At 38.2% G+C, this 27,590-nt stretch overlaps 1 protein-coding gene across 3 annotated transcripts; it reads right to left on the bottom strand.

Moving 5' to 3' along the window:
* Nucleotides 1–5,541: 5,541 nt before the first annotated feature.
* LOC121370927 (ADP-ribosylation factor 6-like) lies at nt 5,542–26,468 on the bottom strand. 3 transcript variants are annotated; one of them, XM_041496467.1, is made up of 4 exons: nt 26,281–26,468; nt 24,764–25,084; nt 15,661–15,709; nt 9,783–9,801 (listed from the first exon to the last, which is right to left on the bottom strand). In XM_041496467.1, the coding sequence occupies exons 1-4, from the start codon at nt 26,336–26,338 to the stop codon at nt 9,798–9,800; spliced, it is 432 nt and encodes a 143-aa protein (XP_041352401.1). In that variant the 5' UTR covers nt 26,339–26,468; the 3' UTR covers nt 9,783–9,797. The 3 variants fall into 3 exon arrangements, with proteins under 3 accessions (XP_041352399.1, XP_041352400.1, XP_041352401.1); XM_041496465.1 differs by lacking the exons at nt 9,783–9,801; nt 15,661–15,709 and adding an exon at nt 5,542–5,832 and having other exon boundaries at nt 26,281–26,462; XM_041496466.1 differs by lacking the exon at nt 15,661–15,709 and having other exon boundaries at nt 9,548–9,801.
* Between the last annotated feature and the right edge of the window lie 1,122 nt (nt 26,469–27,590).

The following is a 27,590-nucleotide window of genomic DNA, read 5'->3' as shown; positions in this document are numbered from 1 at the left end:
GATGAATGTACTTAATTGAGTATATTGCATATGTGTAGGCCTATGGGTAGAAAAAACGAAAATATATGGAACGTGCGTATGGTTACGAAATGGGTACATCTCGTACACCTACCTGTGCTCGACAATGGGCCAGGTACGACTGAGCAGTGTCGCACTCGTAACATAGAGCGATCGTACTCCAATATAACCATCGCTCAAAATAGGCCCTGTGGATACGATCATTGACAGACTTGGCAGAAGCAAGGGGCGAGACGCATGTTCTAACACCATCATATAAGTGAACAGAACTAGTTACACTGTGAAACAATACATTTCTATTTTGTACTTTAATACTCGTTAATTGTAATCCATGTAAAATGCGTAGTGGTTCATTTGTAACCTATTATAGCTGTTTGGTAGTGCTTAATGCAAATGTGAATAAACATTCTCGAGATTCGGGCATGTTTGGTTTTTAAAAAAAACTCTAAATTCGGGCAAAACTAAGCCTGTCCACCCTCCTCAAAAATTGGAGCCTGTACGCCTGTGAGGGGCTGTATGATGAGTATAATGTTATCATTAACAAACAAGGATTCATAGTTTGTGAAAAAAAGGAATCTAAAAAAAATTACAATTGAATCATTAAACGCGCGCGTGGGAAAAAAACAACCCATCAATGTGTTTAAATTTTGGTATTGGGCATAGCTTTCGTTTTCTATTTGGTGTATTCGTGAATAATATTCAAGTCTTTTGCTCCCCCTTGATTGTTAGTTTGACAATGGTATTGCAATCGAAGTTCTACCAATGACTTTATTCGACACGGAATGAAATGTATGACATGTTAAACATATTTACGGTACCGATACCAATCACATCATGCCAGACACGGTTTGATATTTCCTAAAAGTATTTATTTTATTGACCAGTTATATTATACCTTGTTTCTTTTTCGTAAGAAAAGCGTCCATTGTTTGGCTGCAGTGGACGGGACGTAGCCCAGTGGTAAAGCGTTCGCTTGATGCGCGGTCGGTCAAGGATTGATCCCGGTCGGTGGACCCATTTGGCTATTTCTCGTTCCAGCTAGTGTTCCACAACTGGTGTAACAAAGGCCGTGGTATGTACTATCCTGTCTGTGGAATGGTGCATATAAAATATCCCTTGCTGCTAATCGAAAAAGAGTAGCTCATGAAGTGGCGACAGCGGGTTTCCTCTCTCAATATCTGCGTGGTCCTTAACCGTAAATAAAATGAGCTGAGTGCGTCGTTAAATGAAACATTTCCTTCCTTCTTCTTTGCTCAGGTCGTCCCATGATAGTCATAGTTTGTGAGTCGACAAAATAGCGCGCCAAAATAATTGCTTACATGATAGACTGGTTCTCAATTGAATATACCCATAACGACGCCTTGTAATATCATTCGTGTAACACATGTACCATGTTAGGCCAAAAATATTTACGGAAATTTCCGAATGCTGAAATTAATATCGAGTTTCAACAGAGACGAGCCAAATAATATCAGAGGGCGGGCTTCAAATAATGGTTTCGAATAAACTAGCATTTAATACAGCCATCTGTTAGGGTAAACGTTAAAATACTTATAATGGGGGGGGGGGGGGGGAACATTATACATTTTTGGGCGGGACTCCAGTTCTCGTAGGGGGGGGGGGGGTGGCGTTCGCTACGGTCCTGAGTATTTCCGTAATTATCGTATTTGTGTTTTTGTCGTTAGGTGAACGCAGTTTGGGACGTCGATGGTAGGTTTCCAAACTTCAAATGACATCTCTCAAGTATTTAACCAGTCTATTTAAAAGACACCGGCAATGTACTTTCAACGTAAACAAGCTATTTCTAGGAAGTATTGACCTTTGATCGGCTGTTTCTGGAATGTCGCACATGCGCAGTTCGGAACTCCGAAGTCATCTATTAGCCGGAACTTTCGATAGGTACATGGGGTGGGGGTTAATATTTTTCTAAAGGTCCCAAAGACTTAAAATCCACGTTCAAACTTTGGTCACGGGGAAGCCAAATATGACCCCACTCTATACCAGTGATCAAATTATGTGTGTGTGTGTGTGTGTGTGTGTGTGTGTGTTTGTGAAATAAGAACCGGGATATCGTCATGCAGGTTGAGAGGTGGAACATACGCTGACTGTAAGATAAGGAAGAGGTATAAATATAGGTCTCACTACACATGTCATCTGCCATTGAAATCCATGTTAAATTTCCCTACTTCAAATGAAGATTGCCCGTAGAATGGGTTCTCGTTGGTACTAACAATATACACCATTGCGAACATACATTATATAAGCATTTATTTTTACTCCAAAATTAAGAACATTTCCGTCTCAGTGTTTTGCTAACTGACCGCATCTGGCTGTAGTACCGGTCCGAACCACCTGTTCAGGAACAGAGTCATACCGACCGCCTCTTCCGCTATACAACCATGTCCTTAAATAACATAGGCAAAATCCAGCTAGAAGGCTTACCATTAAAAATACTAATTGTTTTAATTCTTCCCCAATTGCTAAAAGTGAATATTATTTCAACCACAACATATTTCACAATAAGGAACTATAGTGGACCGTGATGAATGAACTCTCGCCCGGAAGGGAACTGCAAGTGTACCGAGACCATAAATGAAAGTTAACAACAGCAGGGTACATGTGACATATGGGACTTAGAATCACAAGTAAGATGTCTATTCACATTACCTAGAGGGTGTCTAATCTTCTGGTGGGGTTATTTTTGCAATTTAATATCATATTGACATTCAGATCCAAGATGGCCGTTGTCCACCATATTGATGATAAAAACAACCGACCTATTAGGGCTAAACCTAAACTGAAGGGTCTATTTGCACAAAGAAAAAGTGGATGTATGTATTTACCAAACTCCAGCCAAGATTACTGGCGTACGTGCTCCCTTTTTTTATCCTGAATTAAACGAAAATGCCCGAATCTGCATAATAACATTTATCCATATTAGCATTGCTGCCAAACACCTATATGGGGTTGCAAAATAAACACTACGCATTTTATTAGGATTACAAGTAATATTGTTGGTAGCATGATGAAAAAAAAAATCGCAGGCCAGCTCATTTTGCACCCACCCAGCCAAACTCCACACCCCTGTCTGGTAAGCTTATGGCCAAGATCATCAACAAAAAAGGTTTTGTGACAAAAGAATGGCAGAGCTGAATGAGACAAGACAAGACAAGACAGGACAAGAATTTTATTCTCATAAACTCCACCGATTGCAGTATGGAGAAAATATAAACAAAATAGGTTACAGAGTGTTTTCTGTAGTGGTAATGGACATAATATTTAAGTAATATTAACTCGGAAGACTGACCCTCTTAACGACAATTTGTAAATATTTCCATAGTTTATACAAAAGTGATTTTTTAGTTGTAGAAAATAACTGGTAAAAGGTCATTGCACTTGCTCTGTTGGTATAGTAACTAGGTATATACTTATTTTGCTCAGTAGATAAAGACGTACATTTAAAAATATAGTGGAATACATCACCAACATCAGTGTTGCACAAGTGACATATTCTGTTTTCTCTCTCAATATTAAACCATCTACTGGTTTCAATAGGAAGTCTGACATTACCAGTTCTAAGTTTACAAAAAATCAAGCATTTTTTGTTGAGAGTTTCAACAAATAATTTTCTAATTTAAATTCATGCTTGAACATTCTGTAGTTAATACATTTTGATGAGGCAAATTTATCACTATTCCATTTTTGTAAGTACTTGTCACATACTATTCATTTAACTGCATGTTTTAACCACAAAACAACCACCTGTGTACATGAATATGTTACATAAACCACATTCATCTATTATACGTTTCATAAAGGATAACCAAGTATATGGTATAGCATTAACGTTATGGTTATATGATGCCAACATGTCTAATATACCAGACAATTTAGATGTTCTTCTATTAAAAACATTTGCCCAGTATGTAATCATTCTAACTTTAACACTAATAGACAGTGGGCATCTACTAGTAATCTTTTGGATTAGATGATCTTAATCTTTTTAATTTATTCTTCATGCTAATTCTGTAAGATCTTAAGCTTTTGTCTAGTACTAGAAGGTGAAGTAATTGGCATACATGCAATGATATCAGAGAGAGTTAACGTCTGATGGGAGCTTCGTTGTTTCTTCGTTCTGCTGTTGATACCACATTTTAGCCCAGGCTTCTGCAAGATTTGAGCAATTCATGTCACCATACACAAATGTTTTAAGGACATTCTGTAATTTAGTGGAGATATGAAGTGATGATCCAAATTGGTGCAGGGAAGCTTAAGCTCTCCTAGATACTCATTTCCTATCTCCACTTTGTCATAAACGTTGAGTATGGTGACATGAGATATGAAGTGATGATCCAAATTAGCGCAGGGAAGCTTAAGCTCTCCTAGATAATCATTTTCTATATCCACTGTGTCATAACGTTGTGTATGGTGACATGAGTAGCAAACCTTGCACAAACCTTGGATAAAAATGACACTAACCCATAGGCGTACGAGACAGGCTGGAACAAAACCTCATATTCGGGCAAAAATGATACAGATATTCGGGCAAAATGTGCTAACCTAAGACCTTTTTACCATGTATTTCCATCATTCTACCCTCAAAATTAGTTGTAATCCATGTAAAAATGCGTAGTGATTTGTTTGCAACCCTATATAGCTGTTTGATAGTAAATGCTAATATGATTAAATTATTATTTCCAGATTCGGGCATTTTTGTTTAATTCGGGGAAAACCCAGCCTGTCCCCTACAAAAATGGGAGCCCGTACGCCTGTACACTAACCGAATACAAAGGAAACACTGAATAAATTTTGTTTTTGTTTAACGACACCACTAGAGCCCATTGATTGATTAATCATCGAGTAACATTTCGTAATTTCGACATATATAGTCTGAGAGAGGAAACCCGCTACATTTTCCATTAGTAGCATGGGATCTTTTATATGCACCATCCCACAGACAGGATAGCACATACCACAGCCTTTGATATACCAGTCGGGGTACACTGGTTGGAGCGAGAAATAGCCCAGTGGGCCCACAAACAGGGATCGATTCCAGACCGACCCCGCATCGAGCGATCGATTACCACTGGGCTACCTCCCGCCCCCATACTGAATAATGACCAATTACCGCGCTTACCTAGCTTTCAGATCTAGCTTTAATGCCTCGCAAGGCTCAATGGGTAGGTGTAAACCACTTGCCGACTCCATAACCAACAAAGGCCATGGTTTGTGCTATCCTGCCTGTGGGAAGCGCAAATAAAAGATCCCTTGCTGCTAATCGGAAGAGTAGCCCATGTAGTGGCGACAGCGGGTTTCCTCTCAAAATCTGTGTGGTCCTTAACCATATGTCTGACGCCATATAACCGTAAATAAAATGTGTTGAGTGCGTCGTTAAATAAAACATTTCTTTCTTTCATCTAGCTCTACCATTTCTTTCTCACACACCCTAAATAAAATAAAATAAAATAATAAAATAAAATAAAATAAAATAGGCCAAGTAAATAAAGTAAATAAATAAATAAGAGAGATCCACTTCATTTATTTGAATCAATATTGTTTAACAAAAAATAATAATAATAAAAATAATTGCATAAACAAATAAATAAGTAAATAATGCGACGAACTATCATTTTTATTCCTAGATTTACTGCCTTCGATTTTTCTTCTCCGTTTCCACAATCTGATCAAGTTTTTCCAAAATTTTGTCTACATCGTACTGATATTTAGTTCTCATTGGACAGATCCACCAATTCCTATAGGCCAGCTTCGTATCCAGCTTAAGGGTAGTAGTGAGCTGATTTATAGATAGCGCACCTACAAAATGTACAAACTAAATTATAATCACAAACTTACTAAATTGTTCTGCAGCTGAAAATAATATAATGATTGTATTGATATGTTGAATGTATATCCTGTGGAGATAAATATTACAATGTAATTATACAATTTTATACTAAAGCATCTAATCATTTATTATTTCAAGCTTTAAAGTCGCACACCCTAGTTTCAGCCCGCGAAAATTAATTTTAATTCTGGTTAATCTACAAACCTGTAACACACTTAGATCACGTTTTTATAAAATGGAGTAAAAAAGAAGGTTTTATATCGATAAATACCATGGGAATCCCCGTGACTCAATTACTTGAAATAATTTTGAAAGTTAGTATTCTGATGTCACCGGTAGATGTCGCTCGAAGCACAGACATGCCTATGTCACGACAAATTTCCCAGAGTGCACACAGACTTGGGGTGCGTTCCTTTCACCTCTCCTGGGCATGTTCCAACTGTTCTGTCCTCTCTAGATATCGTAAGACTTATTGGTTTTAAGGGTTTGTAACGTTTTGTATTGAGATACTTACTTGTCTGAACTTTATTGTTAATGAAAATGTGCACAAACTATTACAAATGAACGACAAGCAAACGACAACAAATCGGATGTCGATTGCGCGAACCGTGCACGAGAAAACAAACCGAACCAAAATGATAACGGTCACGTGGTATACCAACATCTGTGACGTTGAAACGGGAAGATCCCCTCTAAAAATAGATTGGACCTCGTCTGTTCAACGGTTTTTTCTCAGTGGCGCATGCGTTTTTAAGAAATACAAAAAATGCATTTCGTGGTATTACAAACATCAGGATTACCAGGATTACCAAAAAAAACACTTCAGGAGAATGGAAATGTATATTCTAAATAATAAAATGTAAGTAAAGTGTAACTTTATTTGTGAAAAATTGGTTTAATAGCGAAAAACAACGGCGTATTGGTTAACAACTAGGGCGTGTCCCTTTAAGACTAATTATATCCCTGTAACAGTAAAATAAAAACCTCGTAGCCCTGTATTAAAGCTGGGTTTTTTGTTTGTTGTTGGGTGGGGGGGGGGCTTGTTTTGTTTTGTGTTGGGGGGTTTTGGGGTGGGTTTTGAGGGGTGAGTTTGGGGGGTTGTTTTGTTTTCGGGGTTTTTTTTTGGGGGGGTGTTGTTTTTGTTTGTTTTTGTTGTTTGTTTTGGTTTGGTTTGTTTGTTTTTTGTTGTTGTTTTTTGTTTTTTGGTTAAAAACTAGTATGATTTCATTGATACAGGAATGCGATTTTTTACTTTTAAAAACACAAATTGCATTTAAAAAATAAAAGTAATTTTCAAAATATATAAAGCCGCGTTCACACTAGCATTTTTATCCGGACTTGGTACGAGCTAAATTTTGTCCGGACTGAATCGGAGTGGCGTGTTCACACACGTTTTTACCTTCAGTCAGTGTTCGAGATAAAAAAATTTGGGCAGTATCCCAGTTGGATACTAACATTTCAAAATCTGGTATCCCACCTGATAATTTAGTATCCCACTTAAATGAAATTCATAAATAGCATTGTAACAAACGTGGACGACACTGTTACTTAACTTCACTAGTAAATGACGACTTTCATTGTTTCAGCGAAAAATAAAAACGCAAGATTAAAAAAACAAAAACAAAAAAAAAAACCTTCCCCCCCCCCCCCCCCCCAAAAAAAACCCCAACCACAACAACAACAACAACAACACAAAAACAAACCCATTATATGGTATCCCGGTGGGATACTGGGTTTTTGAAGTCTGGTATCCAATATTAAATTCTGGTATCCCCTGTCAGTTAAAGCCCGCGACTTCGAGAGCTATCAGCTGAGCAAAACGATACATGAGACTTTTTGCTCAGCTGATAGCTTTCGTGTTCTGGCAATTTTGCAGATTTTTTCGTCTCTCGTGTTCGTGAGGAAAATACCTATCGTGTTTCATATTTTTTACCACGTGTGCAAAAATCTCACCGTGTGCGGGCTACGTGAGCTATCAGCAGAGCTGAATTTGCCACCTGACCAATGGAAACACAATTGTGTCAGAGTGACGTCATCATGACAGTCGTAAGCAAACTAACTCGGCACTCATCGTGTGCGGTCAAATTGTTACGAATTATTAGCTGAGCAGCCGATAGCTCTCGTCTGTGGTCGGCTTTTGCGTACCAAAACGTGTGACCGCAAACAAAATGTGTAACCGTTAGGCGTCGCTCGAGGTGAGTTTCTTCGTGATGATTAATTTTATTATTTATTTATTCTATCATGGCAGCGATTACACGTTTCGTTATCCCGTTCAATAACTAACCCGCCGAGAAATGTGTTTCGAAGCACACGGGATCGGGATCGGGGAAATGAGTGCAACGTAGATGACGAAAGAACAGACGAAGAACGCATAAGGGACCATTTCAAAATTCATATGATGCCAAAAAAAGAAGAAACAGTTTAGTCTCTCTTGAGACCCCCCCCCCCCCCCCCCCCCCCCCCAAAAAAAAAAGAAAAAAAAAGACTGAACAAGATTATGTTTTGGCATCATCATTTATTTCAGATGAAAACGTCACTACTTGTACATTATGTATTTATACAGAAATGCAGAATACATGTAGGGCATACTAGTAATAAAATGTATCTATTTCATGTATTTGTTTCTTGTTTGCCTCATTTGTCATAAAGTTGTCAATTTTAACCCTAGAGCGCTGCCCGTATCAAATATGATACGCAAAACTATATATAAATTAGGTTAATTAAAAGTAAACATATAAAACAAGGTTTGTTCATTTAGCATGAAATTATTCACAAAGGCCTGATGTGTCATATTCGATACGGAACAGGCATGCCCTCTATCGTGTTTTTACAAAACTAGTGTCTACAGATAGCTGTAATGGTGGATGAAGACGTGCAGATTCGAACAAAAATTTGATGAAGAAATGTTACGCACAGGTAAGTGGGACTGGTTAGTAAATGCTATGCATATTTGTATCGCGAGTTCTAATTGGCTGTCAGGGGAGGTGGTGTAATTGTCTGATTGGCTGGATGGTACCCGGCACACACACAGAACACAGAGTTCCTGTTCCTGAGGAATGCCGGCTTAGTTTTTCTGCTGTTCTTGGAAAACGATCATTTCTGAAGGTTTTTAATCTTGATCCCAACTTAAATTTTAAAGACGAAATGGCAAGTGCAAAATTATTACCCCCTCCCCCCCCCCCCCCCCCCCCCCCCCCCGACGAAACCATTTCGTCTTTTTTGGCATCATATGAATTTTGAGATGATCCCTAAGAAATGATGGCCGATCTGTTCGTTGTTTTAGCACTTGCAAACGATGATGACAATTACAATTTAATGTATTTCTAAAAACGTTTATTGAGTATGATATATTCATTACACTCATTGTTATTAAATATATATATATACTATATATATATATATATATATATATATATATATATAACCGAGATTGGGAACAGATATATATATATATATACCAGACCGTATACGTGAGGTAGGAATACGTCCAGTTCGAAATTCATCGATTGCAGTTGTAAGACACCCAATGTTGACTGTCTTCTTTTTTATTTCGCGGGGGGTGGGGGAGATAATAAATACTTTATAAAAGAACAGGTATTTAACGCCAACGCAGTCCAAAGTTTTTTCCTACAAACATAAATGTTTTGACTGTTTTTACAGTCAGCCTTGCAGGCCGAGTGGTTCACTGTTCCCATGTGTTTTTTTACCAACTCCATGACACTTTTCAAATAATCAAACAAGACAGACTTTTCCTTCGCTTCAATCTCCATTCTAAATTTTCTTTCCTCTGTCATTTTCATTTCTTGACATTTCAGATCAAGCTCTTGTCTGCGAATCTCAAGTTCTTGAGATTTCATATTAGAATATTCCTGAATATATAAAATTGTCTTTGATGGAATCTTCTATTCCCTTGGGAGTCCTGTCTTGCTTGATTTCATCTACAATAAATAACAGATGTATCTGAACAAGCTGTAACAATTTATATATGTTCTTTTATAAGGCCATGCACATGTTAATTTTTGTTTTTGTCAACATGCTCAAAGATATATATATTGTTATATCCACATCAAATATTTTTAACAAACTTAAAATCTCACATTATAAATAAATAAATACTGTTTATTGACAGCACAAGAGTACATTGCTTAACATTTTATAATTCTGAAACAGTCGGCAGAGAAAACCAGAAAGGACAGCACATAACATGACCTTTGACAGAGCAATTGTGGGACAGAAAACCCATTGGATCCACCAAAGACGTTTGATCCTTCAGCATAAAGAACTTAGCTAGATCTTGCACACACGCGCGCGCGCGTACACACACACACACACACACACACACACACACACACACACACACACATCATTCCCTTCTTAATTGCTAACAGGTTTGCACTGCTTCATGTTCAGGTTTAGGTTATATGACCCCACTTGGTTGCAGAGTGTGCCCCTACAAAGACACAAGGAACAATTATGGTCTACTGTACATGCACCCAGGTGCCAATTAATGTGCACTGGGGAAAGAAAAAATTGCCAAAGGACATAGCATTTAAATATTAAAATAATAGAAATTTTCAGTTACTACAAAATGTACACATCATCTTAATGCTGGGCAGAAGGCATAAACTGATCAAAATGTGCAGTGATAATTTGTGACTGGTGGTCAGTACCGCACCAGATGTTAAAACATCCCCGATAACCATTTAGTAGTTTATCTCCCAGAACATAAATGATAATTCTAGCGGCACTTAGTGAAGCTAGAATTAAATGTTTACACTTCACGGTAACGGTATCGGTGGGTGATGAGAGATAAATGTAGACAAAGGGAGAGCTGGCAGTTATATAGTGCTGGGACATCTGGGATGTGATCATTCTAAGAACAGCGTTCAGCACAGCAACTCGGCTAACCAAATTTTGAATTTATTTCTTAACATGGAACACAGCGAATTCCAAACTATTATTTTAGAACAAGTAAAAAGTAATAACCATGAGATTCTCACCCAGATGTCTCTAATGATGAAGTCGTTCAAAGAAGACCTGGCAGAGACGTCGGCGCAGCAATCAGCACAACAGCTGATTGAAATCGAGAAAGTAAAACCTACAGCAGATTACAAATTTAAGAAAAGAGGAAATCAATTACAGTTTAAACACAATCTGATGAGCACATGGGGGCAAACAGATTGAGTAGTGCCCAGGAGACCCTAAAACGAGGTATGGAGATACTAAAACATAGACAGAAGATAATTCTGCTTGCAGACAAATCAGAATATGGGTGGGAAACTGTGCAAGAATACGAGGGGAAAGATATAGCAGACAACAGCGATGACGATAAGAACATGAGGAAAGCTGAATTCACAGCGGGGAAGAAAATAAAAGAACGAAGAAGCAAGAGGAGTTTTGGTGGGGATATAAAGAGACGATTCCAGACCACCCGAGAAGAAACAGCAGCGAGTTCACCTGTAAAACGGGGAAAGACTGGAACCTGCTTTAACTGCGAAAAGTTCGGCTATTGGGCCAGGGAGTGTCAGACGTTTGTGACGGGCACTCATCGGGAAGTGTCCTAGTTGGTGGAAAGCAAGCTTTAAAGATAAGTAAATCTTACATTGATTGTAGTGATTGTAGTACTGAAAGTACATATCTTGAAGATCAGGCTTTATGTAATAACGAGATGATCAATGATGAATTAGATGGCATTTTTGAAAGAACATTTTGAATATACTGAGGGTATAGACAGAAAACATGTTGTATTTAAGGGGCGATTGAAGGCCAACATAGAGAAATGGAGGTTGCTTGCACTACCGGGGTAGATTATTGACAACGTACAATCTGGGTACAAATACCGTTGAAAGGTTTGCCAAAGTCAAAAATAATGTCCAATAACAAATCAGCAAGAGAAAATAGCTCGTTTGTAACAGAACCAATATCTGACTTATTACAAAGACAAAGTATCGTAGAAATAAGTGAACCAGCATATGCTGTAAATCCATTGTCAGTGGCGACAAACGACCATGGGAAAAGTAGACTAATTCTTGATCTTATTCATGTAAACCTATTGTAAGTCAGGACGATTTCATTATAACTTTTGATTTAAAATCAGGATATCATCATGTTAAAATATTTGAAAAACACCAAACATTTCTTGGTTTTAGTTGAAATTAGAGGGCAGTATCAAACACTTCAAATGCACAGTGTTACCTTTCAGTCTTTCAACGGGGCCGTATGTGTTTACTAAATTGCTTAAGCCTTTGGTTAAAAAATGGAGGTCAGAAGGCAAATGCATGGCTCTTTACTTGGTAGTTGCCCCCCAGTACATCTTATAGCCAAAAGTTTCAACTATCTGAACATTCATAGAGCTAAAGGCATTTTGTTAATCCCAATATGGACACCAGCTGCATACTGGCCACTACTATGTCCCGACGGTACTCATTTGGGAACATTTGTGCATGATTGGTTAGTTTTGGCAAAAACTATAGGTACGTTTATCCAAGAAAAATCAACGGAAAACATATATACAGAGAATATGAAATTTACAATGATAACATTATACATAAGACATGATTGTGAACCAAGGAATGGTAACAGGGGTTTCTATATGACCGTACTAGGGAGGTGTCCTGTTTGTTGCGCATAGGTCAATATGCATGGTAGGTGTAAAACATGATATATAGTTAATCCTGCAAATACAATTATTATCTTATTATCACAATGTTGAGAAAACAAGGCAAAGAGGCCAGAATATGAGATGTCACTGAGGCCTGAACATTACATGGCAAGAAGGCCAGAATATGAGATGGCATTGAGGCCAGAATATGAAAAGGCACTGAGGCCAGAATATGAGATGGCACTGAGGCCAGAATATGAGATGGCACTGAGGCCAGAATATGAAAAGGCACTGAGGCCAGAATATGAGATGGCACTGAGCCCATAATATATATGTATGGCACTGAGGCTAGAAAATATAAAGGGCACTGAGGCCAGAATATGTAAATGGCACTAAAGCTAAATGATATGGTGTATGAGATACGCTTTATTTACTTTATGATAATTGATACGAGATCTTCCTTTTGCAGACATTACGTCATGCGGGACGTGGAAGAGACTTGAAGAATTACAAAACAAAGAATATCTTCCAAATATACTGTTGAAATCTAGAGCAGAGAGTACTGTATCAATTTATCCAAGAGGGTGGAACAAGTGGAAGGACTTTTAAAGAAAATAAATCAGAAATAATGTTTTATCAGCAGACCCATTTCATATAGGACTTTTTCTGTCAAAACTAATAAAGCTATGTCTCCATGTGCGCGTATGCGTGTGCGCGAACGTACGCATATCTAAAAATTCGCTTCTATGTATTTAATTGGTGGTGTCTCCATGTGTACGTATGTATATGCGTGAGCGTCTGCGTAAAAAAAACGTACGCACAGAATCGGTACATGTAGCTAATTTTTCTCTACGCTCATGCTGTATGGACACGTAAATTCCATAAAATTACGTTATCGGTGAATTTCCCGCTAAATTCCGGTAACATTGTGTGCGTCTTTTCGTGATTTCAATCTTTTCAACATGAAAACCATTAAAGTGTCGAAAGTATTGGTGGAAACACGTTTCATCTAGTAACAATTCAGCTACAAGATATTGGTATGCACCATATTCCTTCCGTTTTTTGACGGATAGGATGAACCCACCACCGGTGCTTTCTTCTTCCCCTGTTTCTTAAAGTTGTGGTCATTGTCAATGCTAGTAACATGTCGTCATCCTCTTCTTTGTCCAGAACGGCTAGAACTTTTCTCCTACTCGTATTTCGGTGGCCACTTCCTCAATATACACGTGACGTCTCGCTAAGAAAAATTACGCATTCTTCTACCACACATGGAGACAGTCATTAAGCATACGCGTACGCACACGTTCGCGCATAGGCATACGCGCACATGCGTACGCGTATGCGTAATGACTCTCCATGTATGCGTATGCGCGAACGTGTGCGTATCTAAAAATTCGCTTCTATGTATTTAAATTGTTGTGTCTTCATGTGTACATATGCGTATGAGTGAGCGTCTGCGTAAAAAAAAACGTACGCACAGAATCGGCACATGTAGCGAATTTTTCTCTACGCTCACGCAGTACGGACACGTATATTCCATAAACTTACGTCATCGGTGAATTTCCCGCTAACTTTGAAGCTAACATTGTGTGCGTCTTTTGGTGATTTCAATCTTTTCAACATGAAAACCATTAAAGTGTCAGAAAAAAGCCTTGTTGTTGTTATATGAAAATATGAAGAAAATGTGGATGACACTGCGAGACACATATGTAAGAAAAAGAAGAGAAATGCGTTCTTTCAGAAGTGGTGACACTGGAGGGAAGCTAAATGCACCCAAGTGGAAGTGGCTGGATATCATGAGTTTTCTCTACAAGTTTATTGATGATGCTCTTAAGTATACTTTTCATGCTGTACGTTTTAATGTAACCCCGTGAAACACTAATATTAATCAATAATTTGGAAAAAAGTAAACTGATATCAGGCCTTTCCCCAAGGTATTTTTAAGCCACTTACATTTTCAATTTTTCAGTTAGTTAGTTGGTGATAGTAACTGGTATATTTTTGTTTATTCATAAATCAGGAACAAATAAGGGTGGAAAAAGGCATTCTAGTGTTTTGTTGGCAACATTATCCAAAATGATACTGCTTTAAGCTGCTTACCAGACATTACGGTGTTTACAATACAAAATAAGGGAACAGGGCCCTAGCGGGTTATCGCTCTGAGGAAAGCACTGGATAATTATGTTCATGCAACTCTATAACATCTTATTTATTTATAGAATAGAAAACAATCTGCGGTTGCCGGGATTCATTGGAGAAACCCTTGTCCGAGCACGGGTTTGATGTCACTGATGAAGGCAATGCTGCCTCGGTGACCCTGTAAGTATCCGTAGTTGCATTAAAATCACACGAAAGTACCACGATTAATATGAGCACTTTGCCAACTTAGGGGATGAGAAACGAAATATTCTTTGAACAGGTCTCTGAATTGCACTGCATCATTTGTAGCTCTGTTGTCAACATACTGCAAATCAATCGGACCTTCGGGATTCTTCTGAGCGTCATGTAAAAGACTTGTAACTTCAGCTGGAGTTGTCTGATTTTGCAGCATATTGTGAAGACAACACGATGCCTGTGGTCGTACAACTATTTTGGTGTAGAAAACTCTCCATATTGCTGTTAAGATGCCAAAAGCATTTTCAACTATACACCTAGCCCAAGAAAGATGATAGTTGAATGCTTGCTCATCGGTGGGACAACCTCACCCTGGATAGGGCCTCATTAGGTGCGTTTATATAGGAAATGTCTCATGTCCAACTGCAACATATGGCAGGGGACCAAGCTGATCTGCCTCTTCAATGGGTGTGTTTGTTGGAAGGTTGAGTAACTTTCTGGATAGTGCCTTGCCTAAGTTGGAATTGGAAAATACACCTCCATCGCTGTTCCGTCCATAAGCTCCGATATCAATACATATGAATCTGTAGTTGGCATCCACGAGTGCAAGTAATAGGATAAAAAAAAAAACTTCCCTTATAACTGTAATACATAGAATCACTGTTCGGTGGTGATTTCATAACGATATGCTTTCCATCGATAGCTCCGATGCAGTGTGGAAAATTCCACTTGTCTTCCACGTTTCTGGCTATAAACAGCTAGGCCTCGGATGTTTGAGGCATCTTGAGATAGGTCGCAGACAGCTTCGTCCATATTCCATCACATACTTCCTCCAGTATCTTGATACACTATGTATGCCTACCTGGTAGCTGAATGCAAGAGACCTGAATGTTTCTCCTGTAGCCAAATATCTGTAAGTGAAAAATAAAAACACCACACAATTAGATGAAATACATGTTTAATAAATACATTTATTTCATTTATTTCAACAGATCTGGATCCATTCAACCTACTCCTTATTCAGAAGGTTCTGTTGAAATGCCACCACCCGTTGCATCGTTTGCTCTGAAAAATACATCTGCACGTCCATATTTAAATAAAGGGATGAAAAGAAAGGTCACTTGAAAATTAGTCAGAGATAGATTAAGAAGCGTTGTTGATGACCTAAAACAAAAGGCAGAAGGAATGAGATTAAGCACGAAAGGCCATGGAACAAGAGGAGAAAGAGACGACTCGCCAACTATCGCAGAAGACGCCTGTTGATGTAAAAAAACAAATTGTGCTATGCGTGTGAAAAATCTGTCACCTGGCATATGGTCAGTGGTTGAAATGCAAATACAACAAATATTGTTTAACGCAGAAAACCCCAGTCCCAACAGGAAATCATGCATCTTCCACGGGAATATATGCAACTGGCGCCAGTGATGTCCAGTCAGGATATTTTAAACCAGTATAGACTGTCTGCCCCAAGTAGTATGCCTAGTATGATTAGCCAACCTGTAAATGATGATTCGGAGGATAGCTCGATTGCGATTACAACATTACCATGACACGTGTCGACAATACTAGTAACTAAAATCCTGATGACAATCATTGCATGTAAGGAACACATTTCTGGAAATAAAAATGTTAATCACCATAGCTGTCGGTTTGAAATCTGCATGTAATAAATAATTTTATGGATCATTTATAACTTTAATATTTGTACTACTACTACTACTACTACTACTACTACTACTACCACCACTACCTCTACTACCACCACTACCTCTACTATTACTACTACTACTACCACTACCACTACTACTACTACTACTACTACTACTACTTCTACTACTATTGCTACTACAACTATTGATATTACTACTTACCTTAAACTGAGCGCTAGGCGTTTTCTTGGATCTATAACTTCCCGGGTCAATGATACTTTGGTAAGAAGGGGCTTAATAAGGTGAAGTACATTAGCAAATTGCTCCCTCGTCAGTCGAAAGTATTGGTGGAAACACGTTTCATCTAGTAACAATTCAGCTAAAAGATGATGGTGTGCACCATATTCCTTCTGTTTTTTGACGGATAGGATGAACCCACCACCTGTGCTTTCTTAAAGTTGTCGCAATTGTCAGTGCCAGTAACATGTCGTTATCCTCTTCTTCGTCCAGAAGGGCTTGAACTTTTCCCCTACTCAGGCCACTTCCTCAATTTACAAGTTGTGACGTCACGCCAAAAATGTTTACGCATTCTTCTACGCACACATGGAGACAGTCATTACCCGTACGCACACGTTCGCGCATACGCATACGTACACGCGCACATGGAGACATAGCTACGAATACGCAGCTGCAGGGTGGGGTTTTTTTTGGACGGGGGTGAGTGCGTAAACATATCACATAAAATACACGAGAATAATCTTCGAAGTATTCGGTATAAATTCATGACAGAAATACTCGCACAATAAGTTTCGCGTAATTCTGGTTGAAACAAAGCACGTTATAGGCATAATGTATTATTGATGGTGGGTTTGTTGCGGTGTTTTTTTGTTTTTGTTTTTTGTTTGGTGTGGGGTTTTTTTTTTTTTTGGGGGGGGGTTGTATGATTTGAGTATTTGTGTGACATAAATTAACAATCTTTGATATCTGTTTTGTGAACTGGGGCGAATGCACACATTAGATGACTATGGATTAAGCGTTGGAGCTGCGTCAGTGGTTTTATTTGATGTTAATTGCAAACTTATGAATTACTTGTCTTGCTTATATTAGATATGGCCGTTTTACCCAGACAAAAGAAATTTAAAAACGTATTGTTTGGCACAATTGTTTGTAAAATTAATATATTACTGGTCACTCCAGTTGTAAGGGAAACTAATATATTACAGGTAACTCCAGTTGAAAGGCAAACTAATATATTATTGTCACTCCAGTTGAAAGGGAAATTAATATATTACTGGTCACTCTGGGTATAAGGGAAATTAATATATTACTGGTCACTCCAGTTGAAAGGGAAATTAATATATTAGTGGTCACTTCAGTTGAAAGGCAAACTAATATATTACTGTCACTCCAGTTGAAAGGCAAACTAATATATTACTGTCACTCCAGTTGAAAGGGAAATTAATATATTACTGGTCACTCTGAGTATAAGGGGAATTAATATATTACTGGTCTCTCCAGTTGAAAGGAAACTAATACATTACTGGTTACTCCAGTTGAAAGGCAAACTAATACATTACTGGTCACTCCAGTTGAAAGGCAGACTAATACATTACTGGTCACTCCAGTTGAAAGTCAAACTAATATATTACTGGTCACTCTAGTTGAAAGGGCAACTAATACATTACTGGTCACTCCAGTTGAAAGGGCAACTAACATTACTGGTAACTCCATACAAAAGGGAAACTAATACATTAATGGTCACTCCAGTTGAAAGGCAAACTAATACATTACTGGTCACTCCAGTTGAAAGGCAAACTAATACATTACTGGTCACTCCAGTTGAAAGGCAACTAATATATTACTGGTCACTCCAGTTGAAAGTCAAACTAATATATTACTGGTCACTAGTTGAAAGGGAAACTAATACATTACTGGTCACTCCAGTTGAAAGGGCAACTAACATATTACTGGTAGCTCCATACAAAAGGGAAACTAATTCATTAATGGTCACTCCAGTTGAAAGGCAAACTAATATATTACTGGTCACTCCAGTTGAAAGGGAAACTAATACATTACTGGTCACTCCAGTTGAAAGGCAAACTAATACATTACTGGTCACTCCCGTAGAAAGGCAAACTAATATATTACTGGTCACTCCAGTTGAAAGGGAAACTAATACATTACTGGTCACTCCAGTTGAAAGGCAAACTAATACATTACTGGTCACTCCCGTAGAAAGGCAAACTAATATATTACTGGTCACTCCAGTTGAAAGGGAAACTAATATATTACTGGTCACTCCAGTTGAAAGGTAAACTAATACATTACTGGTCACTCCAGTTGAAAGGCAAACTAATATATTACTGGTCACTCCAGTTGAAAGTCAAACTAATATATTACTGGTCACTAGTTGAAAGGGAAACTAATACATTACTGGTCACTCCAGTTGAAAGGGCAACTAACATATTACTGGTAGCTCCATACAAAAGGGAAACTAATTCATTAATGGTCACTCCAGTTGAAAGGCAAACTAATAAATTACTGGTCACTCCAGTTGAAAGTCACACTAATATATTACTGGTCACTCTAGTTGAAAGGGAAACTAATACATTACTGGTCACTCCAGTTGAAAGGAAAACTAATACATTACTGGTCACTCCAGTTGAAAGGGCAACTAATACATTACTGGGCCTGTGCCTATAAAACTTAAAATCTAGACTTTAATAAAGTCCAGAGTTTAACGTAATGCTATTTGAATGGCGTTGCCATGACGTTAAAGTCTGGACTTTATTAAAGTCTAGACTTTAAGGTTTATAAGCACGGGGCCTGGTCACTCCAGTTGAAAGGGCAACTAACATATTACTGGTAGCTCCATACAAAAGGGAAACTAATACATTAATGGTCACTCCAGTTGGAAGGGAAGCTAATATATTACTGGCACTCCAGTTGCTTCCGTCTTGTGACGTCTGTGATTAGCTGGGGGAAGAGCGGATGTGTTAAATTTTAAAAGCATTCTTCATTCAAAAAATATCTTTTAGGGATGTTTTATTAGTAATAGTTGGGTTGTTAACAACACTATTGTGCACTTTTGGTTAAAAGCATGAAACTTGGCACATGTATAGCTTCCGCAGGTTCGCAGGCATCTTCATAAATCAAGGCTAATATTCGTTCCTCGTATTCAGCCTTGATACATGTAGTCAAGATTACTGATATCCACTACTAGCGCCCTCTATTGAAAGAAAATTTGTAACCGATTATGTCCCTTACACGATGACATCGCTGACCAATCACAGCATCGGTAACATGTGACAATCTTGAAAGCAATATCAAAAATTAACCGCCGAAACCTTTTTTTTAACATATCGTGACAAACACGACACGTTTCCACGGACGCTGACGCTGCCATCTTTGTTTACAATAACAAGGGAATCTATAAGGAGCGTTGCGATTCGTTGCAATCAGATCTCATCGCATCCAATGAAATTTAAGCATTTTGTGGCACGATTTCTTGACGACATGTATCAAGGCTTAATACAAGGAACGAATATTAGCCTTGATTTATGAAGATGGTTCGCAGGACGTGACTCTACTTTCGCTTTCGCTGGAAAATTTTAAACGAAAGTCGAGGGTGTTAGGGAATAAGACCATTAACGTGGAACACGTTGACAGAGCAAGAAAACTGATGTAAAACCATTCCACCCACACAGGATTCCCTACCGCAGTACTCAAAACAAGTTGCCTTTTAATCAGGAATCTATATTATAATACTCAAGGGTTTGTGGTTTTTTGTTATGACCGCTTCTTCTCTTTTGAACTACACTACCAAGTGTCTTTTTGCGCTCAGGTCCAGTAATCTACCGTACATACATCATGCCAAATATTGCGTTAAAAGCTGAATTCCATAAATACAACCACTATAGACTCACTATCTTTGTCATTTAACACAACAGCGGCAAGTCAGGTCATAGGGTTTTACGTGCACATTCAGAACAAGCTGTTGTAGCGCACGCCTGTTGTGGGCACAAGAGCCGGTCTTGGCCGGCTCCTCCGTCCATGACAGGAAAGGTGGGGGAGGGTAGAGGAGGGACCGACTGCACTGGCAGGTGCAAGGGAGCACCAGCAGCCCGATTGAATCGGTAGCAGGCGGGTGGGGGTGGTGGTGGTGCTATGGAATTTTGAATGGAGCAGTTAATGCCAAAGAGAAAAAGGTGCGCAGTTTTGATTGAGGAAATTTGGCGCAATTTTGAACGGTCGGTCGAAAGGTGAATGGCTGAACTAGTATAGGTTTTGATATTAGTGAATCGAGAGTAGCTCGTTACAACAGCGGCTACATACACGGCTATTTATATGACAGCCATGTTTTTGGAGGAAAAGCCCAGTCACCTTACCACGGGTTACATTTAGTATGAACAATATGTTCCAGTGAAAACAAAATGGGGTGGTGATAGACTTTTAGTTAATACAGACTGTCGTGGGTTTTGTGTGGTTGCATGAGTGTTCTGAGTGGCATTAGATGTGCGTACAAAGGACCCATTGGAAGTGCGCTGAACTACTAGTATTCTGAAGAATTTGTTACTTTTAGAAGTAAAATGTTGAATAAACATGTCATGCATGTGCAGTAGTGTATGAATTCAGCAAGGCATCTTGAAAGATACATGCCCTACATATTGCAATTATTTATTGGGTTAATCTATGCCTTGACTACACCATATCCATACCAAGAAATGTTCTCGTGAATAAATATAACAGTCGTGTACTTTGTCTTCTTAAAAACGGTCTAGAACAGAATGATACCAAATCAACAAGCTGGTAAGACTCACAATAAACGTTGTAGCATTTTCCCTTAAAACATTTTCTCCACATTTCGTTCCTTTTATAAACCTACACCTAGCAGTATTTTTAAATGATATAATTGCATTCCTTGCTCCAAACATTTGTAAGTTATACCAAACAATAATATTGTCAGCCTAGGTGGCATGGGTCCTGAGATGTATGTTTTTACATGGTGGTCTTCTTGGAAATGTCACATGGCAATCATAATATTTTGAAGATGTTTCTATTAAACACTGAAAACTAAAGCAAGGGGCAGCACGTAGAAAATGTGTTAAGGGTGGGGGATCATGCGTCATGGTATGTATGTGGCAAGTCTCATGAGTTATGTTTGGTGCGTATGTTGCACGTTACCAAGGACTCCTTGGTGACATTAAAATATAAATCCTTCCCATCACAATATTGCTCACCTCTGTAACCTCATCCCCATATCTGTCCGTATAAGCATCTTAGCTATTCAAAATTACATTTAGAATTGATGTAGCATGATCACCGAGTAAAAACTATGCATTTGAATGCAGATAATTGTACGTTATTAAGAGTTTCCTAGATAGAAAGGAGGTAGGGTATTTGTAGATCATCCCTAGCCACCAGTTCATACTTGAATATTTCTGTAATGGCACAAGGAATCAACGTGTCGCGTTTCATGCTTTTATACAAAAGTGCATGATTCTGTCAAATATTAAGTGCATATATCAGGCATGTGTACAGAGGGGGGTTTCGGGGTTGATCCCTGCTCATAACCAAATTTTAATAAGTCATGGATTTCAGTTAATTGATCTACGTCCTCACTTGAAAAATAACAAATTGTAAAATAATAATAAAAATTGGTGGGTTTTTTTTGTTAATTGCAACGCATTATTTGATTGGCTCGTGTGTGTGTGTGTGTGTGTTTGTGTGTGACTGCATGTTGTTTTTGTTTTATGGGGGTATTTTTAGGGGGGGGGGCTGTTTTGGGGGGGAGGGGCGGAAAGTATCTAATTACTATTAAGAGTCCGAATGTAAATCGCTACAATTGTTAATTCATTTACTGTTAACTTTGTACTTACATGTATTACGGTTTTATAAACTAAATTATTAGCAGATGTTGTTTCCCGCACGGCATTATGCACGGTAATAAGTAGTTACTAAAGAACTCACGCCTGCGCAGCCAGTCCAGAAAAGTCAACAAAAAGTTTGAAACTCACATATTAGTGTTTCTTTTGAAGAATGGTAAACAAATGAACCAATGTATGCTTATTTTTATCAGAACGGTTATACATGACTATCATGCAGTATTATACTATTTTTTGCTTTGGAAATATATAATCATAGCCGGATGTTTCAATAAAGAGTCTAAAAATATTAAAATCACATTAAAGGTAATGGAATGTTACAAGCTATCGCCCATGCTATTTTTTATGATCGTAAGCGGTCACAAATAGCCTGAATGACATTATGATTCGTTAAGATATAGAGAGCTATTATATGAAGTGCCAGTCGCGACTTTCGTCGACTTAACAGATATGTATTAAATGTCATAAACAAACGAAGGTCCTACAGAGATAAATTTGGTGTCAAAATTATTTTTTGTTAACAATGAAGAATTATTTCAACAATGTTGTAATGGACACTTAAGTTACAAGAGAGTGAAACAAAGAGTCTGTGACGTTGAAACGGTGAAATATCGTCAAAAAATAGACTAAAACTCGACTCCATAACTGTTATTTCTCAGACGCACGTGCGTTTTTAAAATATGAAAAATGCATTTTGTGGTATTAGACACCAGGATGACCAAAAACACTTCGGATGTACGGAAATGGACAATCTAAAGACTAAAATATAAGTAATGTTTTATTTCAGTGATCATAAACGGCTCTAATAGTGAAAAATATGCCTTAGTGTTTAAAAACTAGGGTGTGTCTCTTTAAGTTTAATGTTTAATTTGTTAAATATGTAGTAAATACATCAGTACTAGGTAGGCTACTCTGGCTTCATGCATGCAGATAGGTCACGTGATCAAATGCGGCCTTCTGGTTGGTTGACCTCCCACACCCACACCCACACCTACCCCTTCCCAGCTTCTCTGACCTACTTAATTTGTCCTAATTAATCGTCTTGACGTGGCCTGAAAATTGTGACCTCAAAGTGTTCTAATTTTCGCGCGAACTACTTACTCCGACGGCCTACCTTAGTACCTTTTAAAGGTCCTAGGGTTATGTTCCCGAAGATTTACTATTTGGCATTAATCCTACGGGACATTGGCAAATTCAATATCACCAAAACCAATCCTCGCCCGCTACCGACCTCGGTAGGGCTGCTTGTGCTCCCTTCACATACCAGCGCGGATGCGGACGACCCACCCCAAACCGTTTCCTGTCCTGGACGGATGAGGCGGCGAAAGTCAACACCTGCACCCATGACAGGCGTGTGCTACAACAGCTTGTTCTGAAGGTGTACGTTAAAACCTATGACCTGATCTGACCTTACCTGTTCCCGGTGATGTCTGTCGTTAGGCCATAACGATTTCGTAAAATGGCGCGAACGACAACATACCGATGATTTGGGCCATTAATCAGATTATAAGATTGTTAAATAGTAGTCCCGTTAGTTTGATCCGCTTCATCAAATACATGATGGAGATGTCCAACACATATTGGGAATCGGATGTGCTATTTTTTTCACATACATCAAAGTATAAATCGTTGTCTTTGATATACAGTTGCTAGTAAATAGCTATAAATAGCGAAAATATCGCTCTGTCAATCAGCTATATAGTTATTATTTTCAAAATTAACAAATTAAAAAGCATACAAAAGCAATCGAGGGAAAACACACACACACACACATATACACACACGCACGCACACACACACACACACGCACGAACACACACAAACACACACACACACACACACACACACTAAACAAACACCAAATAAAACCAAAACCAAACAAATCCATGCATACACAAAACCAAAACCAATCTGATTAAAATTAGCTCTACATGTAAATGTAACATGTAATAATTTTAATTAGATTGATCAAAAACACAATACAAAGAAAAGGATAAAGCTTGTTTTGTTTAACGACACCAAAAGAGCACATTAACTATAGGCTACACGTAGTCTTCAGAGGATATACAAACAATTTGCCATTAACATCAATGCATCTGCGTATTCTTTGCGTATTCACGTTATGTTTAACTGAACGAATACGCTGTTGCGTATACAGTGTACCTGCGTGTTTTCGCACTGTGACTACTATATACATATATATTTCCATAATATTCTTAAAATTCTTAAAGTAAGTGCATTGAATTCATCACGCACAACATAATACTTTCGTGGCCATCCCTTCTCACTAATGTAATTCTTGGAAAAATCCCATATTAAGTTGGGGGTCTTTTTTAATAAAATAAAATAAAATAGTAAAAAAAAAAAATCACCGTAAAGTATATAATTATATTCTTTGTCAGCACCCTCTACAGTTTATTGTCATAATTACCGTGATTATCCAACTTGTTTGCTACTACTAAGATTGGAATTCTATCCAAATCATAAGCTCCCACCAACTCATCCAGGTCATTCTTGGCGTCTTCCATTTTAGTCATGTCAGAACAGTTTATCACGAGGATGACCCCTTGAGTTTCGTCATAGAACATTTTGTGGTATGGACGATCGGCCGGTTTTCCACAAATGTCATAGACGTTGTACTTGAAACCAGTCTTACGGGATTTGATGATGTCGACATTGTAACTCTCCGTTGGCTCTAAATCATTGACCGAATTGACTCCCAAAAGCAATGATTGGACCAAGTAGGTTTTTCCTGAAAGAACAGTTGCAAAATCATTGACGGATCCAAAAAAGGGTCACATGGGTCCCGTGAATATTGTACAAAGTTCGAGGTGCACGTTGAAATATTTACGGAGTAAAAACAGCAGTAATATGTCATAGTGGTTATTGGTGAAACCCACCTTGTTGACATTGGTGAAACCCATCTTAACTAAATCCTGAATCCGCCAGTCATATTTAAAAATGAGTGTAATTATAATGGATGTTAATGCATAGCACAAATATTGTGGTCCATACCAACCTCGGTGGCGCAGTAGTTAAACCATCGGACTACAGGCACCAGGAACAGGATTCGCAGTCCGGTACCGGCTCCAACCCAGAGCGAGTTCTTAAGGGCTCAGTAGGTAGGTGTAAGGTCACTACACCTTCTTTTTCACTAACCACTAACAAACTAACCCACTGTCCTGGACAGACAGCCCAGATAGCTGAGGTGTGTGCCCAGGACAACGTGCTTGAACCTTAATTGGATATAGTACGAAAATAAGTTGAAATGAAATTAAATTGTGGTCTATTTGCTTGCGCTTTGTGGCCCATTTAATTATCATAGATCCACATTAATCTGAACTCTTCCCATCGACCAATCGTATTATTGTATGAGACGGCCCCTGGAAGACGGAATGGCTAAGTGGGCGATCATGTGACGCAACGTCACGATATAGGTCGGCGAACTTAGAATAATGCTGTCCGGAGTTTGCCGAAGTTTAGCCGAATGTGGGTGCTGTCGGGTTTCTTTTTGTAGTGTGTGTATTAGTGATTAATATCTGAATTTTTTTTTAATCAAGGAACTCGAAAATGGTCGATGTAAATGTATTTGACGTCAAACATAGGATTGTAATTGTGGTATTAGAGCGGAAATCTTAATTACCTTTTGGTGGTCGGCGATTGCCAAAAAATTACATAGCTTGGTCTCTGACTGTAATGAGAGCTCTCTTACAGTCAGAGTACTCGGGCTACCATAGCCGGTAATTATAAACAAACAGACAAATTATTTATATGAGGAAGTTGAAAAAGGGAATACATGCTTGTTTACTAGACGACATGTAGCTGTCTAACATAATGATTCCGACAACTGATAGTGGTTGAGAATCGGTTGATAATAATAATTAAAAAAAAAACATTCCTAAAATCTGTTAGCCTACATGGTATAAACATATTGTTCCAAACAAATACCTGCACCAACTGGTCCAACAACGAGTATTTTTATCGGCACTGATTTCGACTGTCCCATCAGAATAGCCTTTTGATTTGACGGCAACCAAGATCTTTTAATTTAACGACACGGCAAATAAAAATCGCATTCGCGTTTGTATATAAAAATACGTCATGATGTAAACAAAGCAACAATGGTGTTTTGTAATGACGTCAGAAGCTATTGAAACGGACTATGCTAAAATCAAATGGTTACTTTACTAATTTATAATGGGCTGTAAATATTGCCAGGTTTCAGAATGAATTTATATAATTATAATATTCTGGAAGTCAAAAAATTATTATTAAGAAACAAGAAAGTATGCATAATTGGCTGGCCTATAAATAATAATAATAAGTATGCTTTAGGCTTAGCGAATATTTGCAACCTATCTCCGGGTTCATTGTTGTGGTCTGGGTAAGAATAAGAATAAGAATAATTTATTTGCATAACACCAAAATATGGGAAGAGATACACAGATAATGACGTCATCAATCTAATTAAAATTAGCTCCACTATTACATGTGGATCTAAGGTCTCACTACACAGATCACTTCCGGGTGAGAGTTCATTGATGACGGTCCACTGTAGTTCCTAATCGTGGAACATGTTATGGTTCACATATTCACTTCTAGGAAATGGTGAAGAATTAAAACAATATGTATGTTTAATGGTAAGCCTTCTGGCTGTATTTTGCCCATGTTATTTTGTAATATTGTGCATCGACCTTTTGGGACATGGGTATACAGCGCAAGTGACAGCCGGAGTGAATCGTTTAATGAACCACCTGTTCGGACCGGTACTACAGCCAGATGCGGTCATATAGCAAAAAAACTGAGACGGAAATGTTCACAATTCTGGAGTGAATATAAATGCTTATATAATGTATGTTCGCAATGGTGTGTGTTGTTAGTGCCAACGAGAACCCGTTCTATGGGTAATCTTCGCTTGAAGTTGGGCAGTTTAACATGGGTTTCAATGGCAGATGACATCTGTGTAGTGAGACCTAACAGCAGCCTGTTGGAGCTCATGTCCAGTTGACCTTTCATTCGACCAACCAAAACCTTACTTGCAAAATCATGCCAGTGATTTAAAAAGAATTGAAAAACATTCGGGATTATGCCGAGGATATACAAAATGATTCGGGTGAATTACGAAGTATGCCGGAAACTAATTTCAATATAAAATTTTATATAAAATTCGTTTCAAGACGAAAAAAAAACCTCGATGGTATAGCCATAAAATCTGTTTATACTAGTATACAATCCAGAGTTTATTGCTGCACTTTCCC

Source organism: Gigantopelta aegis, chromosome 4 (assembly GCF_016097555.1).
Source record: "Gigantopelta aegis isolate Gae_Host chromosome 4, Gae_host_genome, whole genome shotgun sequence".
Classification (NCBI taxonomy): domain Eukaryota; kingdom Metazoa; phylum Mollusca; class Gastropoda; order Neomphalida; family Peltospiridae; genus Gigantopelta; species Gigantopelta aegis.
The sequence above is the reverse complement of the archived record's forward strand: the minus strand, read 5'-3'. Positions and strand labels throughout refer to the sequence as shown.

Excerpts from the sequence above, each read along its gene's own strand:
- LOC121370927 (XM_041496465.1), bottom strand. The coding sequence starts at position 26,338 with ATGGGACAGTCGAAATCAGTGCCGATAAAAATACTCGTTGTTGGACCA. Across the intron at positions 25,085-26,280 it reads TGTTGGACCAGTTGGTGCAG|GAAAAACCTACTTGGTCCAA; the intron begins GTATTTGTTTGG and ends CTGTTCTTTCAG. Across the intron at positions 5,833-24,763 it reads AAACAAGTTGGATAATCACG|GTGCGCTATCTATAAATCAG; the intron begins GTAATTATGACA and ends TACATTTTGTAG.